Here is a 19,911-nt window from a genome sequence, read left to right on the forward strand (position 1 = left end):
TAACTGTGACATTCATCTGTAGAAATAAAGTATGCTCATCTTACCTTTTAGCTGGCAGAAGTTTTTGCACTTTTGATGTGTCTGCTCATGAGTTGCCCCGTAGATCTGAGGCAGCAAAGATAGGTACCAGCATCAGCACCTATAGGAACAAGCTCTCCTTAGCTGGATTGCTTGAACTGGAATGAAGAAATTCTTGCTTGTTCAGAGTTTATCACAAACAAAAATCTGTAAACTCATACAGTCACTGAAAATGTTTCCAGAGATACACAACAATTTACTTGAGTTTATTAAACTTCACTGTTATTTTATTTTGAAATATTTACTTTTAGATAGTCAGTGACAAGAGAATCTTCATTTTAGCACCTCACTGAAATCAATTCATGCTCTGCATAATGCATGATGCAGGACAACACCAAAGACAATACCCATCCACTGTAAATCACTCAGCTTACAGTACTATAATAGGAGTACTGGATATATTTGTTTTAATCATCCAGACTTTTACACTAACTGTATTTCCCAAGACTGCAGTCTGCTACCCAAATGGCATTTTGGTGAAATAAATTGTTTTTCATAATTAGCTTGCCCCTGCTTTTTAAGAAGCTATTAAACTAATAATTGAGTTTTCCTTTGTAGCATACTGAAAAATGAATTTATTAGGTTCTAATTCCTAATGCAATTAATGTACTCCCTCCCCTAAACAACTAAGCTTCACATTTGAGGGAAAACTATTTTGCAAGGCAGAGCAGCAGTTCAAAGTGTACCCAAGAACAAAGATCTGAAAAACAGCAGCCAATGACCACACTCCTACCACCTCACAGCACATTTATGTCAGAGTCAGCACTAAGAGACGCACACCACAGCCAAAATTCCAATCAAGTTCCTGCACGTGCTGTTTCCTGTTTGCTGTCCCCTGCCTGCTCCTTTGTTCAGCCTTACAAAGCACTCATTTGGGCTCTTTCTGTTGTGGTTCCCCCCCTGCACGGATTAGACACTAGGACTTAAAGTGGAATTCAGGCTATTTGCTTGCAGCCCTTGAACCTCCGTTTCTTCAGAGACCACAGCAGTAAGGGAATACAGCATACATGCTATTCCAGAAGCTGAAAACAGATCAGTTCAATACAGTGAATAAACCTTACAATAGTCTGTGAACAAGAACTCACTCAATGGTGTAATGAGAAAGTAAACATGGTTTTACATGAACACCACAAACTGGACAGCATTGTTTGAGACTGCTTTAATATTCAAGAGATGAAGTACATACAAAAACATAAGTAAAAAAATAATTCTTAGGCATTATAATCAAAGCAGTACCAGTATCTATTACCAACAAGCATTTGGCAAGTCATTATCATTTTAATAATGAAACATTATTTCTGCAGCATTACATGGCACTTACAGATATACAAACAATGCTTTTTTTTTTTTTAAACCTCAGTGCATAGTTACCTCAGAAAGGAGCATCCTGGACAAAACACAACCCTGAAAAATTTTTTAAGTGTAATTTAATCAAGATGTTGCTACACGGCACTTCTGTAAGACTCGTACAGCGCAAAAAACACATTTTGATAACTTTAGGTGTCTCTGATAACATAAAGGGGAAAAAAAAAAGAATCAGTTCATCTTTCTCTTCTTTGCTTTAGCAGGAGTTTGGTCATTTTCAGGATTTGGTTCCCAGAGTGCATTCCTTACAAATCTGGAAGCTGCTCCTTTATCAAGTTTGGATGCCTTTTTCTTGTCTGCTATTTCTTTGACCTTGTTCATGTATGTTCTTATTCTCTCCTAGAAAAAAAAAAATATATATATATATATACACACACACACGGGGTTTTTGTGTTGGGTTGTTTTTTTTTTTTCCTCCGCAGACCGTTCTTCCAAGTTTACCACTAGAGTAAAATCAATGAGTAGGAGTACTCCACATGGTACCTTTCTATAACAAACAAAAATAGCATCTTCTAAATATATACCAGGCTCTTTGCAAATTTGAGGCTTCCCTTTTAGCAGATTTTCCAACATGGGTACCTACCATACTAATATTTGCATGACGTCCATCACCAAAGAAACATGAAGTCCTACAACTGTACTGTGTGACAAGGGAATTGTATTTAATGTTGCTAAAAAAAAAAAAAGTTTGGCCTCAGTAAAGATGGCAAAATGTATATTTAGATATGATGTATTTATAATATTGCACTACTCACTGTCTATGAAAGAGGGGAAGATGGAGGAAAAAAGAAGGAAGAAGAAATCAGCATAAAGCATCTTACAAAAGTCAAGAAGTCACAAGCATTAAGTATGCAACTACGCAAAAGATCTGTGGTCAAGATCCTGAAATGGTTCATTGCTAAGTCTCCCTTGACATATTCAAAGCAATGTGATGAATTTCCAGCTGTACTAGAGATATCTCTTATGACCATAAACGATCAAAAAAGCCTGTTTCCATTGCCATTCTCTAAAGAGAGGGAATACATCCTTTCTTGTCACCTTCTCCTACAATAGTCATTGAGTGTCTCATGTCATGTTGAACAAAGCATGGCTTTGACCCAGCCTCACCTACAGATCCCCACCAGTTTAACCATCTCATTTATGTGCATGCTCACCCTCAGCCAGTTCTATAATCAATAAAGAAAATTACTTTGAGAGCGTAAACCCTCTAAGATGGGAATCACGTTCTGTTAAGTGCCTGCTTCTCCTCACTTAGTAAAAAGGACACTTGCAGTAATTCTGTACAGTAGGTAAAAGGTTGGCTCACAGATTTCACATCTAGATATTTAGCCCAACATGGCCTTGAACTGTAGGGCCTTCAGGTGTTTCTGTACTACATGCAACAAACAACAGTAATGCGTGCATGTGTGATGCGCATATGCTTTATCCAATGCATGAATTGCCAGAGTGGACTAACAGGACATTTATGGATACTGATAACTACATACATTCTGGTATTACCTAATCCACGACTACTGACAGCTTTTGGAATGTGAAACATCACCTACAAGACCTGCACTACAGATCTGATTTTTAGTTCTTCACTGACCCTTACAAGCAACTGATTTGTCAAAAAAATTGGACAATCTTGTGTCAAAAATCAGCTTTAATGAAGAGTGCTTTTCCAGGTCTGAAACCATGACAGACTGTGATATTTTTTTTGGCGCCTGAGAAGGTTCATGAGAACACGTGGCAAGCCTACATATATCAACATGGGAAGAAGCAGCTGACTGATATCAAAATGCTAAAAGAAATGAACTCTGATAGCTGGAATGCGAGTTTTATTAATATCATTTGAATCCCAATATACTCCCTGTACATACAGAAGGAGCAATTCTAAAAACAAAACAATCATGATGGAACAGTCTTTTTATTCCCTTTCCACATGAATAAGAACATCACAATGCTCCTGGAAGAAAGGAAAGAGCTGAAAAGAATCTAGCCTAGAATAAGTCACTCATTCTTCAAATTTAAAACGACTGCCAATTGTGAGGTAAAATACCAACATAAAATACCCACAGTAGAAGAGATACAATTTATTTTTAGTATAACAAAATTAACACAATATTCAGATGCTATATAATATAGGAGGAACAAGAAACTGACTGAGAGTTCATGAAATATTAACCAACCCATTTTTTAATGGGATACAGTCTAGACTACTGAAAACCTCACAAAATTAAAAATAGAAGGATTCTTGTTATTCAAGCTAGCTTTCCACATCTTTCATTCCTATCTTCTATTGCTCCGGTTACCTAAGGATTGCATTTAAGCTAAGTATATTATGATTGCCTAGATTTAGTGTTTTCATTTATACCAGAATTAAAAAGGGTAGCTCGAAGTTTTGAAATCTATTTTTTTTCTTTAAGCTGAATGATTTGGTATTTTAAGTCAGCAGAATTTTTCAAGATACCATGCCTTCTGTACTGCAGTCATGCATCTAAATGGAATATAAAGACAAACCTAAAAGATTTATTACAGGCTGTAAATATGTCACTAATGCAGAATTACTGGACAATACACATACAACTGGTGCCAAAAAAGCTTTTAGCTTTGTTGCTGAACTGGATTCTTTACTGCTGAGAAAATGAATTAATGGAGGACTTGGAAGAAGGGGGGGCTCTTTCCCGTCTTTGCTAGTAAATCAACCACACTACGCTTTCAGAGTCATACAAAAGTAAGAAAAAGACAGCCTCAGAGATTAACATGAATCCAAGTATTCCTAAGGAAAAAAAAAAAATGCCATACTGGAAGTTATAAATTATTATCAGGCATGAAACATTTTTCTATTTAACAGATACAAGAGAAAAGCTATTCTGTTCAGAATTCGATTCTCAAAAAGAGAAATGGAGAAGCAGAAAGACAAGATGGCACTATTCATCTCGTTGCTTTTTCTTATTTCAGTGGGCTCTACAAATGATACTTCAAACTGTGCTGTTTGGAACTAAAAATACGAATTTCTTAATTTAGAGAACCCAGTAGGGCATACTAACAGGCAATTAGATAATATTACGTAGCATACGGGTGCTATCATGGCCATATGCCAATTTCAGAAGATATAAATATACATCTGCTTCCATATGAGTTCACAGCTCTGGACAAGTAAAGTATTGAAAGCATGCAATGTAAGAATCTTACCAGTTCCTGTTTCACTGGATGTTCCTTTGGATTGATTCCCTGAGTAGCCAAGTATACTACAAGAAGAAAACGTGGTTTTGATATGGATGGCTGTGATGACTTAGTGCCCAATTAACCAGTCAAATAGGAAAACTGTAATTGCCACATGAAACTATTAATCACGGTGCTTAACCACATGGTTAAGTATCTGACAGCAACACCGTTATCAAATATTGCTGTTAAAAATACATATATATAGTAAATAAATACATAAAATACATAATGCAGTTAAACTTTGCCCTTTTAAGAAGGACAGAAAAGGTTGCCAAGAAAAAAAAAAGCCACAAAGATTCTCAGGCATGTACAAAGCCAGCTTCTGTAATTATCAACATCATTTACCTTAAGAATAGCAACAATTTGAGTCCTTAATCATCAGTTTCTATCTATTTGGCTATGAAATACATTTGAAAATAAATTTGATGTTTGCAGCTAGAAAGCATTCAAACAGTGATCATCTGAACCTTGTCCTCCTATCACATACTTACCCCAGAACATTGAATTCAAGGTGTACGCTGAAACCAAATCTAGTTTTGCTTGCTCAAGTGGCTCTAACTGGAATGAAAAGAGAAAATCATTTACACATTTTCAAGATGTGCACATACTTTAGCAGTGTGCCTATTTCTGAACTGAGCATTAATGCATTCATAGATACATACTAAATTAGCATATATTTTTTTTTTTTTTACAGCGTAGGTTCACTGAGATGAAGCCTGTGTTTTCCTGCCACCTCAGGACCATACCCTCCTCTCAAACATTCATGTCATTTTCCCAGCTTGATCTTAAATGCCACAGTACCATATGGCCAAAATAATAAAACCTCTTAGTGTGGAGCTCTTTGACTCCTGTTCATGCAGTCAGGAAAAAGACCCTATTTTTTCCACAAAAAATAGTTTCAAAACAGTTTCTGCTATCACCAAAAGAAAAAAGAACGTCTGAGTATTATTGAAGCTCAGATACAAGTATGCTGTGAACAAGTGATGAACACTAGTATACATATAACATAACATATAGCATTAGATTGCATTTGATGCATGCTAGAACACTTACAGCTGCCCAGCAAAGGAAGAAAAAAGGTAATGCCTTGTTTTTTTTCCCCTCAACTGTCAAAGTCAATTTATTGGTTTAGTCCTATAGGATTTCCAGAGACTCTGATAAGATCATTGTATAGTTCACTAGTTCTAACATGGATACTGTCAAAAGATCAGCGTTGTCAAGACTGTTTTCCTCATAACTCATTTATGTTAGAAACCCTCAGAGGATAAAAAAAAAAAAGTTCTCATGTTAGCTTTTCCTTGCCCTAAAGAAAGAAGATACATGTAAGGTTTTAAGTGTTACAAGACAGAGAGACTTGTATGAGGTCTTCAGGCAGTACTTTGCTGTCTTTATGTTCTGAGGGAGGAAAAAAAAATCCAAACACATCCACAAACTTCACAGGCTTGTGCTTACAACACAGCTAGAAGAGACAACTCAGTTTTTCAGAGACCAGATTCTGCAAGTCAACAGGAAATCAATTCTCAATGTTGACAATTCATCTTCACATCCTTCTATACCACCCAAATTTGTGATGTTTGTTGTGAAAAGGCCACGGACAACTTGGAATGAGCTCTCTGCTTGGGAAGAGCACTCAGCATGCACTTTTGGGAAGGTCAAGTATAGGATAGAAGCCCATTACCTAAATGATTCACCGGTAGAATCTTCACTTTCCACCTTTGAAGAATATACATTTCATCACTTAGTTCATAACATCATCTGGGTATCTTACAAGTGCAGAAGTTTCAAATATTGGGTGTGACAGGTAGGCAGTGTAATATTTGTTATTTCTCTGTGCAGTGGCTAAACAGACCCTGTATTATTAACAGAAAGGCTATCAAGAGGAAGATGATTTACCTTCTGGAGAAGCTCACTTCTAGGAACTGACATCATTGTCTTCAACATCTCATCTACCGAAGTAAGAGATTTTTCAAATGTTGCAAGATAATCATGAATTTCAGTGGGATATTCTTCTGTGTTAATATCTTCTGCCATTTCCACCTAGAAAGAAGCAGCAAAATCAGTAACACTCTCTGCAGATTCAAAAGACTATTTTAAAATAGAAACCACAAGCATTTATTCATTAAACGTCATAAAAAGTGCCTCCTCCTGAAGAATTCAAGCAATCAGCACCAGTAGTGACACAGTTAAAGATCCCATAGCTCCAGGGATAACTCCCAACTGCTGTACAAAACAGCATGAAGGAGAATTACAAGTGATACCTATTCTTGTACCAGTCCCAAAGCAGTACTTAACTTTTATGGTCTGTGATAGAAGGAAATTATTTGCTTGCTTAAAAGTGCTCTAAATATCTAGTAAATCACAGTACATAAAGAGCTAAACCAAGCGCACACGTGCAAAAATTAGAGATATAGCTTCAGCCCATCCTAGGAACAGACATGACTTCAGTTTCAGAGTGGTTATGCAGCCCCAGTTATGTCAGGGTCAGTTATCTCTCTCAATCTTAAATGTAAGAGTTGGTCCAAGAAACGCTTCCTGTGAACTCTGCATCCAGATCTCTGGATTCTCTATGGACCACTTCAATCTGAGATGTAATTCTAACAGTAATGAAACTGAGTTGATTTTGATTTCCGAATGCAAATCTTGTAGACACATCCATGCAAAGCAACTGTGAGATCAGCAAAGATGTGAACGATCCCAGAGCACTCCGGTTTTGATCCCAGCATGCGCAGTAATGCGGCATGGCTACTGCCAAGCCATCTGGTCACTGGCTTCCAATCAAGATCTTTAATACATTTAAGATTCCTCTCCAATCATTATCTTGGAAAGCTGATGCTACTTACTTGTCATTTTCTACAGCTTCTACTGATTGAGCAACAATTTTTTTTTTTTTAATGTTAAACGAAGAAATACATTGTTTTCCTGCTAGTTTGCAGGGCTGCATCAGGAACAGTGGGAGCATCTGGATCACTGCAGTCCCTTCTGCTTGGGGTCAGCGTGAGACTCTCACTCCCAGCTGCTGAGTGCAGAAGGTGGGAGCTCTGGTTGGAGAAACCACACTCTCAAAGTTTGATCTCTGAATACCAAAGCCACACAGCCAGCACAAACTGCAAGGAAACAGCAAACAGCTGTCACATCACTGCTGTTTGTTTTAGGTAGAGGTCTGATCTTCCCCTTTTCCAGGCAAGAACACAGTTTGTGTGAGAGAGCTTTCTTTTTAGTTATATTGTCTCCTGGAGGTCAAGCAGGAGGAAGACTGAGAGGAACAACAGCATGGCACTATTTTCCTCAGGTCTCCTGAAACCTCCGTTTTTAGCCACGTCAATGCAATTCCAAAGACATGAAAAGCTAAAGTTAACAAGCCCATTTCCATTGCTTTTATTTACATGGTTCAGTTATAATCCTACTCAGATGACCTCTTATCTTGGTCAGAAATGCATTACTATACACTGAGGGTCCCCTCCATACCCCAGCATGCAACTCAAACCATTTCAATACCAACTCGGTCTGCTGCAGCATACCTAAAGCAAGAAAGCTAAGCTGAACCTACAAAACACTGCCTACAAAAAGGTAAACAGCAATATAATTATTTCTACCCCCTATGATAGCATTGTTTGCATTTCATTCAATGCTACTTGCATTACAATCACCTTTCTTAGGCTGACTGAGAGCCCACCAGCTATCTGATAACCTTATAATACAACACAGAAAATACTTAAAGCTACAGAAGACACTAAATTTGGCCAGCTGTTAACACAGTTAAGCCTGGTTAGAAGAGGTCTGTCAGCATGCGTTTACTATACTTACAAATACAGAGAGAGAAGTGTTATCCAATCCAACAATCAAAAACAGGGTTTACTGCTGCCTACAGTAATTTACCTACTATGGTCTTATGTTATGAATGTGCATGAACACATTGACAAATCCCAACTTTTCTCCCTCTTTTTTTCCCTATGCTGGTTGCCCTGATAAAAACAAAAAAAAACCAACAGCAACAAACTCCCACAGCAGGAGCACGTTACCAATAAAAATAATTCAAGCTATTTCACCATAGTCGCATGGACATGCAGTCACCAGAACATACATTACATTCCTCTCAATATCCCAAGGTAACCCTAAAAAATGAGGGAGGGAAAGAATACAGATAGTAGGAAAGAAGAGAAATATATAGCATGAGGTATTTACTTGACACTTAATTAGGAAAGGAAAACAGTGTGTCAGCCATCACTGGAACAAGGTTGTACTCAGGCAGTGAAGGGTAGGGCAGTCAGCCTAAGCCTGCTCCTTGTGCCAAGGAAGGGGGGAGAATGTGTCAAACTTGTGTTTGCAGTTCAGCAGGAATCAGAGCAAGTTCCTCCTCCTGCTGTGCAGGGCCCTCTCTCTTTTCATTACACTGTTGTTTCAGCATTACTAATCTCCGAGCAGGATATGTTACAGTGTTGGCACATGCCAACAATAAGGCAGCAGTCAACAGCCTACAAGAGTTTTGATAGTATTAAATCAACAAGAACCAACTTACACTGCATTAGAAAACATGCACACCGGAAACTCCACAGACCTGTTTCTGCCAAAACCAACACACACACAGCACAGTCACACCTGCTGAATGACAAAGGCAAGGACTGAGACCGTATCAGTGACTCTGTAATTACACCTCAAGGTTATACTGCCCTCCATAGTTACGTTTCGGTTATTAAACCACAAACATTTCCTCCAAGTTCTGCAAGTGTTTCCCAGTGTATTTTGAACAAGCAGAAATTCAGTTCCAGGAGTGGACATTTACTACACTGATATCTTTTGTTGGATTTGCTGATTTTCAACTGTATTTTATTTGCCCCAGAGATCCAAATTAAAAGTAAGAGTACTACAAGTATTCAGATACGTGGAGGTATGAAAATATTTGCTGATCAAACATGAGCACGGGGAAAATAAGGATAAGAACTTATTTCCATCAGCAAGTAACACAATGGTGAACATATAATCTGTGGTTGTGCAATGACAGTACCTTATAAGACCTTTAATTTTGAGAACGCAAAGGAAAGCTCAGAACCCATAAATACAACATGAAAAAGGCCAATTTTGATTGAAGACATTGAGAGAAACAAAAAGAGTGGACAAATGTGGCATGACTTCATGACATCAATCTACCAGGAACAAGTTTCCCTTTTAACCCTACGGCTTTTACCAACATAAGCCTCAGCAATCAGTTGCCTGCTGGCTAAAAAAGAGAAACAAATCAACCCCACTTCCCTTCCTGCCCACCTGGACATCAAAACTGTCCCTCTTATTTTGAAAAACAAACTCTGATTAGGATGTGGGTGCATAATGAGAGATTTTGCTGAAGAAGCATGGGGAAAGTAACAGAAGCTACAGGTATACATCAACATGGCAACATGAACCCTCAAAAGACAGAATTAAAATACATTCAGCGTCACACATGTGATTTCCACCCACAATTAAAACAGCATTTTCAGGATAAAAAATGATTTATTGGATGTAGTTTGTAATGAGTAAAAAGATGACAAAAAAAAAAAAAGAATTGAGCATCCAGCACTGTGTTTAATATTGCATCACACTTAGCACTTCCTACTAGTTCTCACCTTTTTTAAGCACTACAAAGCCTTGTTTTCAAACTGAGTTCAGATCTTTTACTTTTTTTCAGATGATTCGCCTAACAAAAAACAGATGAGACTCTCTTGCTTTTCACTGATATCTATGGATTACGTACAGAAAACCAAAAGAAACCCAAACACTTTTAGGTCAGTGTAGGTAAACCCCTTTCAGATTCAAATCAAATGCATTAGCAATGTGGGTATGACAAACCATCTATGTGTTTAAAATTTGGCACTGTCCTCCCTCTTTCAAATTCTGAATCAGAACCTGCAGTGGCTGTAGGTGATACACAAGCATGGCAGATGTCTATTCTGCTCTAACATTAATTCACTGCTGCAGCTGTACAGCAACGAAGACAGATGGAACAAACATCTTAAATTTAAAACTACTTGAGACCACAACAAAGCTTCTTAATTACAAACACCTTCTCGACAAATAAATCCACTTTGTTTTGGACAGAGATATCCATTTTATTCCATATTTGCAACACTGTAAGTACCATAGGATCTGGTCCATGGCAAAGACTGCTCAGCACTACTACTGCTAACAAGTAATTAGGTACTTGCTAATTATCACCGTGTCCATAGAGCTGTTTCTTCAAGGCAGCTTGGGGCAGCTGGAGAGTGCATCTACTGAGCACAGTTACAGTGCTTCAAACACCAACTCACAGTCTTGTTTGCAAAAGCAATTAAGCCTATAACGAAATACCAGATATGCAGCATTAGCTTCTCTTGATTCCCTTAAAAATATTCCAATCCAAGCCACAGGAGTTATCCAGTGCATCCTTTACACCACATTATACAAAGGTAACAGTCAAGCAATTGCTTTTAACCCTGACATCAAAGCTAAGCTCCTGGCAGTATTCCAGCATGCACAGAAAATCCCTGCAATACACCTGGCATCACCAGGTTCTTGCTGATGCCGCTGAGATTTAATCTCATCAGTCCCAGAGGATCTGCAAAGTTTATTGTACTCTGTCTTAAAGGAAGACCAAAATTTAAAGGAAGGGAATAATATTTTTAAGGCTCACTTGCATTTCAGCCCACAGGGATACGATGAGAAACCAAGTATCCCATCCTAGCTCTTATTCACTTCTACTCTATCCACATAGGGAGAAACTTTCATCTTGATCCCTATGATTCCCAGAACATTTTTATTCTCTGTACAGTGTCATCAGCAGTGCTAGATTCCAGAGCCGATGACAAAATCATTTCCTCTGCCGAACAAATCCAATATATGCTGGCTCTTGTTCAGCTCAACCCTGTCAGTGCTCCAATCAGCAAGCACAACAATAAAACCAGCTGTCTTTGTGTTTGTCCAGAACACCTCTGAGTGAGACACATTCATAAAAGCTCTCACACTATGCTAGGACAGCTCATTTCAAGACAGGCTTCCAAGTGATGGTAGGTTTGAACGTGTGACTGGTCTCACACTTCTGGTCTCACTGAAAACCAAGAAGCAGTTGCACAGCTAAATACTGTCCCCTACTATAGTTTACTGAGTTGTGTCCACTTTGACAATGTATCTCTGTATTTTTTTTTTCCTTTTCAGTTTGTGACAGTAGTCAATAGTTCTGCCTTACCAAATTCCCAGCAAACAGAAATGAACAAGTGCCCCATATGCAGCTACTCAACCCTGGAGTTTCCCACTTCTTCCAACACATGCTGCCACTTGTTTCTTCTAGCCACTAGTTCTACATTCCATGAAAAACATACTTTCTTTCATTGGAATTTCATTTTCTACATTTACACTTTATGCAGTACCTTTTTCTGCTGATCTGAACAGCGATCCTAATCTACTTTTGGCTGTTAGTTGACCATGCTAGCAAAACAGCCTGAACTGAACTATTTTAACCACAGCCTGTACAAGCAAACTCTATCTCTGCTTTGAAAATCAGGCTCTCCTTACAATAGACACTGATTTCTTGATATTCCTTGAGTTCCAACACCATTTTACAGAATCACCACACAATCACTGAGTTGGAAAGGACCTTTGAAGGTCATCTGGTCCATCTCTCACGCAGTGAACAGAGACATCTACAGCTCAATCAGGAGCTCAGAGCTCCTTCCTTGAGCTCTTGGATGTACCCAAGGACATGGCATCCACCCCCACTCTGGGCAAACTGTGCCAGTGCCACCCTTAATGTAAAATCTTCTTACCTCCAATCTAAATGTACCTTCTTTTAATTTGAAACCATTTCTCCTTGTCCTGTCAGAACATACCCTGCTAAAGAGTCTGTCCCCTTCTTTCTTATAACCCCCCTCCCCCCATCAGATCCCCATCAGATATAGAAAGGCTGCTCTCAGGTCTCCTCAGAGCCTTCCCTTCTCCAGGCTGCACAGCCCCAGCTCTCAGCCTGTCCTTGCAGAGAGGTGTTCCACCCCTGGGATCATTTTTGGATGCACTCCAACCAGTCCATGTCTCTCCTGTACTGAGCATTCCATACCTGGACGTAGTGCTCCAGGTGAGATGTCTCAGCTCAGAGCAGAGAGGCAGGATCTCCTCCCTCACCCTGCTTGCCACGCTACTCTGGATGCAGCTTAGAATGTGGCTGGCTCTCTGGGCTGCAAGGGCACAGTGCTGGCTCTTACCCAGCTGCTATCCACCAATACCCGCAGGTTGCTTTCAGTCAGGCCGTGCTCTATCCTTACATCCTCAGTTTGTATTGATAGTGTAGGTTGTCATGCCCCAGAACTGGAAGCAGGAACCCCATATTTATGTCTACAGCACAACCTGCCTAGGTACAGCCACCCTCAGGGCATGACTTCAGCTGAAAAGCCCACACTCACTTAACAACTGAAGTTAGGCATACATCACCCTGCCTGTGCTCACCAACAGAACCAGTGCCGCACGCAGCTCAGCTCTGGGAAGTCGTGGAGCACTCACACGTCTGGGACTGCAGAACAACATTTCACAGCTCCCTGAAAGCTTCGGTGGCTCTCGGCCCACACGCAGGCTCCACGACCACGTGTCATTCGAAATAAGCACGTGCACAAATCAAGGCACCCCATAAGCCCCACCTCCTGCTCTTTGTGACCGCCGGTGCCTGACCGAGCCTGCAGGCACCAGACCGTGGAATTTTACCATTTTAGAGTTACGATACTGACCTTTTCGCAAACGTCACCTCCACATCTCCTCCGCTACAGACACACGAGGCCGGGACAACGCACTGAACGTTAGAGGCCCTCGTTCCCAAACTGCTGCTCCCGGCGGCTCCAAAAACCCTTAAATCACACGCAGCGATGTGATGACTCTTACACAGAAGGGAGGAAGGCCTCCATTCCCCCCTCCTCAGCCCCACTGACGGACCCGAGCCAGCAGCACCGCTCGCCGCAAAGCGCCGGGCCGGAAAGCGCGCTGAGAGCGGAAAAGCGACGAGGGGCGGGGCCTGCGGCGGCGCGCGGTGATGACGTCACGTCGGCGCCAGTGGGCGGGAACGGCGGATGTTACCTCACGGCCTTTCACCGCTGGGGTGGCGTTCGCTGCAGCGCGCAATGAGGAAAGAATTTCTTACTGAAGTCTAACCCAAATCTCCCCTCTTCCAGTTTAAAGCCATTTCCCCTTGTCCTGACGCCATCGGACCGCGTAAAATGTCAGTCCCCCTCCTGCTGCCTTCTGTAACTGGAAGGTATTAGGGGAACGGTACTAGATGTTTGGGGTTCGCTGCCCTGCACGCTTCTCGGGACATGCAGCGTAATGTAAAATATCTCAAAAATGAACTTCCTTCTCGTTGGCTGGTTTTCGAAGGAGTCTGTTCTAATTAAGTCAGTATGAACTGCAAGAGTCTTTTTTACCTAAGACTGGCTGGAAACTTATCTGAAGATCTTCAGTCACAGTGCTGGTTCACATCTTGTCATCTCCTTTACCTCCGGGAGATTTAGATGTTTTCAGTTTCAACAAAAGCTGGCTGAAAAAGCAATGCAAGTCTGCAAGTATTTCAGGGCAATAATAGAACCCATTTTGTTGACTTTTTCACTACCACTTTATAAAGAACACAGCCTCATTATCTCATTCATTCTCCCCAGTACAATTACAGTTACTAACTGTATGCAAAAGGGGATTCAGAGGAGATTTTGTGTATAATATTTAAAAATGCAGCACATTGAAGGGTAACAGAAACAGCAAGACTTGAATTCCTAAATAAAACCCCATAGAACATTTGGCACACGGTCAACTCATTATGACCTCTGTGTGCACATGTCACAGGTCGGGTATCCAGAGAGGGAAGACAGATTGATTTACCAAACATTAGGTAGGAAGTTTCTGCAGGAGTCATATTTCCTAAACCCCACATTTTGTTTCAGTCGCAAGATGAAAGGAAAACGCAATTCTGATCAGCCAACACTGTAGAAGATTGTAACCAGGTACAGAATTAATGCAGTGCAGGCTGGACTCATCAGTCTTTCATGATCATACACTGAGGCTCTTTGTCGCCTTCTAGTGGATTACTTTTGTTATACATGTTAGTGGCTCCAAACTGCTGATTTGTGGCTCTATTCAGTTCACTGGGGTGAACTTAGTTCCGTGGGTCCTCGAATTTCTTGATGCAGTTCACTAAAAAGACTGCTAGGTATGGGAGAATTGTCTTCTAAAATGGCTCTCACTTGTTTGTCTTTCTGAGAAATGAGGACCTAAGGATTTGCATTTATCACAGCCAAAGCCTGATCTGAGATACAGCATATGCAATTGAGTTGTTTTATGTTGGTGCCACTGTGAAAGTGTATTATGATGTATGAATAGCTGTAAAAAAGAAATGTACCCAAGAAAAGCTATACTGCCATCCAGAACTTAATGGAAGACATTTCATTTGAGAGGGCTATGAATGATTATTGATTTTTCTCTATAATTCCCAAAACAATAGAAAACAATCCTAAATACTTTTGCCAGAATAGTCAGTGATAGGCATCTTTAATGTAATTAGACCTTTATTATGATTTATCTCACTATATACACACCACATATCGACTCCTGCAGAGCAGGCAGGGATGCCAAATCCCATAGGCTTGACCTCGCTGGAACCATTGCTTACAAGAGAGCAGAAGGATTTCTGTTCTGGGGTCACTTCCAGTATTCTTATCAGGATATTTTAAGATGGGCGTATTTGCAGTATTTAAGATGAGCATTAATGTTTTATCAGTTTACGGGTAAAAGTCTTGATATTTCAGAATATTAAACTGCCTCAACTTTTCACCTCAGGGGGTCTGACCCACAGATTTTGTTTAAAAGAAAGCTTCTTGTTGCCTGTTTTACACTTTCTAATGTCTATGGAGTCCTCAGTTCTATTTCTGTGGCTCAAATGACATGATTTACTAGCTGCTCCTCCCTTGGGCATTACTTTAAAGCAAAATGCATCTCACTAAATTATGATGAAATGAAACTTTCCAGGTTATTTGCATATTGATAAAAATATCAAGAGGAGATGTCTAATCACTTAAGCCTGTGTCATGCCAAACACCACAGCCTGAAGTACAGACCAGCTGTGGCGACTCCAAGTCCCAGGAAATAATGCTACTGAAAAAGCCTTCTAACATAATAAATCACTTTTATTCTGGCAAACCATATCTTAAACCTCTAGGGAGTCACTAGCTGTGCTGAAAATGCTAAAGTAATTCAGACTTAAATCAGATTTAATTCTGTACGATTACAGCTATTCTATTTCAAAACTAAGTTGAGAAGTGTTGTGGTACCTCTGGTCAGCCCATAGGTTGGGTTTGATTAAGTGTGCTTGTCTGAGACACTACAATATCACATTTTAATCTATTTCAAGAAATGAGTTAGTCTGCACCTGGGTACCTGACCTGCAAACCATTTCACCATTGAATTACCTGGCTGTAATGCTATGAAAAGCACAGCAGTGACAGCAGAGCAGCAAGGTCCCAAGCTGCAGCAAGTGAGGATTTATTCAAGTGCAACACTCATTAGCACAGAAATAAAGGAAAAAAGCTTTGAAAAAAAGCTTCCTCCCTTCAGAAGGTCTCAGGTACGCAGTGATCTCTAGCAAAATATTCTTGCTTCCACTGCCATCCCTTAAATAAGAACGGAAAGGGGTGGATTCTGGCTCCACTCCCTTCTAGTCACTCAGATGCTTTGCATGCACTTGACCTCCCTTTGGTTGGCCCTGCCTTCCCATCAGATGCTCCATCAGTGGTTCAGGCTGTGACTCAGCATTTCTGCTACACTGGCCTACTGTGTTTAAAGTCAGTTTATGGCCAAAGTCATTAAAAAGCAGACTATTGGAAGATACCTTGTAAAATCCCAGGCTGGGACATGCAGACCAGCTCAGAAGATATTAGTATGTGGAATACACTTGTGTCAGAAGCCCTTAGCCATATTAAGAAATCTCTGGGCCTTTCATGATTTTTAGGTCTATTTCTTTGGGGTGTAACCTAATTAATCTATGCAATCTGTTCTGTAGGCAGATCAGTGAATTACCAGAAGAGGGCGTAGCAAGAGTAAGGTGAAGCGTGGACATCCGTCTGCTCATCTGCCCGCCTACCTGCACTTGCCGCTGAGTGCAAGAGGGGTGAGTACCTGATGTTTCCTTCAGCTCATGAGAAGACAAAGTGGTTGCTAAATGGTAACTAGAGGCAGCTCAACAGCATGTTTATGCTAATCTACTCTGCCTGTATTCTACAGAGATCAGATACATGAAAGGAATAGGGAAGCAAGGCAGGAAAAGAGAATTTACAGCAATTTATTACAAGGCAAACAATGAGTATAGGAAGATGAAGATGTCTGACTGTCAGATTTGCACCCCAGCCACTAGACTGGATAAAAAGGGTGTATAACCAAAAAATATTAGGATATCATATAATCACAAAATAAACAAGAGAGTTAGGCAAAGTAGACTATGATAACAGAAGAGAATAAACAGAAGGCTTACCCCTATCCTGGGCTCACCCACAAAACACCAGCAGAGATGATCTCCAGAAGAGGTCCTTCCCCACTGGTAGCCTGCTCTTAAATAGGTCTAGGAGGGGTGGAGCCAGGCAGCACAGCTGAATTGCTGAATTGCCTTCACCTGTGCTCCTCTGGCTGATTCATTGCTCGCTTCAGGTGATCAATCAGAGGTTCAGGCCGTGACTCAGCAGTTCCCATACAAAAGGAAATACTTTGGCTAACCCACAGGGAAGTCTCTCATCTTCAGGAGCTAAAACCCAGAAACTATAGCAGTGGCACTTAGGACAGTGGAAGAGAAGTATAGCCTCCAACATTTTCCATGTTCTGATACAGCCTGCTGGATTTGGTAGTGGTATACATTGCACCGTATGCCCAGGTGAACTTAGACTCACCTTTCAGATAAAAAGTTCTGGAAATGTTTTTCATTTTTTTCTGCACTCGAATTAAATTAGAATGGCTTTAAACATACTGAACAGAGGTTCTTTTCCCTTTTGAAAACATTTCTAATCAAAATACAGATGTAAAAGTACATGGAAAAGGAAACTGAGCTCTATAACCTTGTTTTTGGGAGGAAAAATAATATAATTCAATAAAACTGGCTTAAACTCTTTGATTAAAGCTTTTTTAACATAACAGATAGGGAGGCTGAGATCTACACTGAGATAAAGACAGTTAATACAGATCAAAAGAGCTTGTGTCCATGCCAGCTAGATTAAATGACAGGATGTGGTGTTGTGCTGGATGCTGTATCTGGTTACTTTACATATGAAACTTTATTTGCTGGATGCAAATATACTGATGAAGTTATATGCATTTATATATGAAAACAGTAGAAATAGATCAAAAGCAGTCTACCATGCACAGAGTATTTGTTCTGATATTGTTCCAACACTGCATTTCTTCCAATTCATAGAATGGCTTGGGTTGGAAGGGACCTTAACAACCATCTGGTTCCAACCTCTTCTGTGGGCTGGTTGCCACCCAACAGACCAGGCTGTTTAGGGGCCCATCCCTGGCCTTGAAGGCTCCTAGGGATGGGGCACCCACAGCTTCTCTGGGCAGCCTTTGCCATGGCCTCACCAATCTCTGAGTACAGAATTTTCCCCAGGCTTCTAACCTCAGTCTCTCCTCTTCCTTTTAAACTAAAGTTTAAAATCTCTTCTTTTTAAACTAAAGTTTAAAACCATTCCCCTTTCCCTGTCACTCGGCCTGTGTAAAATGTTGATCTCTCTCCTGTTTATAAGCTCCCTTAAATACTGGAAGGCAATGATGTCACCCTGGAACCTTCTCTTCTTCAGCCTAGCTCCCTCAGCTTTAGGAGAGGTGCTTCAGCCCTCTCATTGTCTTTGTACCCTCCGCTGGACCCACTCCAACATCCTTCTTGTGCTGAGCACCCCAGGCTCAGACGTTGAACTCCAGATGGGGTCTCATGAGGGCAGAGCAGAGGGGATCAATCACCTCTGTTGCTCTGCTGCCACCCTAGTTTTCATCCTTGTTTGCAGCCAGGATACCAGTGTCCTTCTGGGCTGCAGACACACACTGCTGGCTCATGTTCAGGTTTTCATCCCTCAGAATCTCCAAGTCCTTCTCCACGGGGCTACTCTTAAGGAGTTCATCTCCCAGTCTGTCACGTATCTGGGACCGCCTTGACCAAAATGCAACGTGTTGCACTTGGCCTTGTCAAACCTCATTAGGTTAACACGGGCCCACTTTTCAAGCCTGCCCAGGTTCCCTCTGCATGGCATCCCTTCTTTATATCAACTGCACCACTCAGCTCAGTGTCAACAGCAAACTTGCTGAGGGCACATTTAATCTCACTATTTTGGTCACTGATAAAGATGTTGAAGAGCACTGGTTCTTAGACCTCTGGGAGACACCACTCATGATCAGCCTCCGCTTGGACATAGAGCCATTGACCTCAACCTTCTGGCTGCGACCATCCAACCAATTCTTTACCCATTGAATAGTCCAACCTTCAAATCCATCTCTCTCTAATTTAGAGGTGAGGATGTGGTGCAGAACCACATCAAAGACCCTGTACAAGTCCAGACAGATGACAGAGTTGCCCTTCCTTTGTCCACTGATCACTTCATCATAGAAGGCCACCAGATTGGTCAGGCACCATCTGCCCATGGTGAAGCTGTGCTGGCTGTCTCAGGTCACCTCCTCATCTCACATGTGCCTTACCATTACTTCCAATCAGTTTGTAAACCTGTCATTTTTTTACAGCAATCTGTCACTAAAATTGCAAAAGTAAACTGTATTAGAAATTGAGATTTTTTTTCTAAACGCTTTAGCATTCCACCATTCTCACTTGTCAGCTACTGTGTTTAGTAGAGCCATGTATTTCATTCTCCATCTTCATTTTAACATGAAACCTAGGACAACGCCAGGAGTAAATCAAAATTAGGACCCAAATTACTGTTGAAAATTTTAAGGACTTTTTCTTTGCATTTATTTACCTGCACACATCCCCTGAAGAGGCAGGAAATGGGGCTGGAAGACCCTTTGGTCTCATCTCATGTGGCTGCTCTTAGGTTTGCCATACATTCTGCAACAGCATAAATACTGGTGGATATGAAGATGCCATAGGTCTGTGCTACTGCTCACTTCTGCAAGGCAGCAGAAAGGGTCTGCCATCCTGCCTGGTTGTGTTACAGCACAAGGAAACATGAAATAGAGATTCTGTCAGCTCTGCAGGAAGATTGATGACTCAGAGAATGAAAGGTTTAGCATGAGATGCAAATG

General features: G+C 40.8%; 1 protein-coding gene across 2 annotated transcripts; it reads right to left on the bottom strand.

Annotated features, from left to right (window-relative positions):
• Positions 1 to 1,222: 1,222 nt before the first annotated feature.
• Positions 1,223 to 17,200, bottom strand: C1D (C1D nuclear receptor corepressor). Of its 2 annotated transcripts, none has more exons than XM_052684930.1 (5): positions 17,147 to 17,200; positions 6,547 to 6,690; positions 5,145 to 5,211; positions 4,621 to 4,676; positions 1,223 to 1,782 (listed from the first exon to the last, which is right to left on the bottom strand). In XM_052684930.1, exons 2-5 carry the CDS (start codon positions 6,682 to 6,684, stop codon positions 1,615 to 1,617), a joined length of 429 nt encoding a protein of 142 aa, XP_052540890.1. In that variant the 5' UTR covers positions 6,685 to 6,690; positions 17,147 to 17,200; the 3' UTR covers positions 1,223 to 1,614. The 2 variants fall into 2 exon arrangements, with proteins under 2 accessions (XP_052540890.1, XP_052540882.1); XM_052684922.1 differs by lacking the exon at positions 17,147 to 17,200 and adding an exon at positions 13,371 to 13,650.
• Positions 17,201 to 19,911: the final 2,711 nt, after the last annotated feature.

The sequence above is a fragment of the Tympanuchus pallidicinctus genome, unplaced genomic scaffold (assembly GCF_026119805.1).
Source record: "Tympanuchus pallidicinctus isolate F22 unplaced genomic scaffold, pur_lepc_1.0 scaffold1, whole genome shotgun sequence".
NCBI classification, from domain to species: Eukaryota; Metazoa; Chordata; class Aves; order Galliformes; family Phasianidae; genus Tympanuchus; species Tympanuchus pallidicinctus.

Bases quoted from the DNA above. Each gene is read 5' to 3' on its own strand.
- C1D (XM_052684930.1), bottom strand. From the start codon at position 6,684: ATGGCAGAAGATATTAACACAGAAGAATATCCCACTGAAATTCATGAT. The intron at 5,212-6,546 runs GTAAATCATCTT...TTTTCATTCCAG, and splicing joins GAAGTGAGCTTCTCCAGAAG to TTAGAGCCACTTGAGCAAGC. The intron at 4,677-5,144 runs GTAAGTATGTGA...TTCTTCTTGTAG, and splicing joins CTTGAATTCAATGTTCTGGG to TATACTTGGCTACTCAGGGA.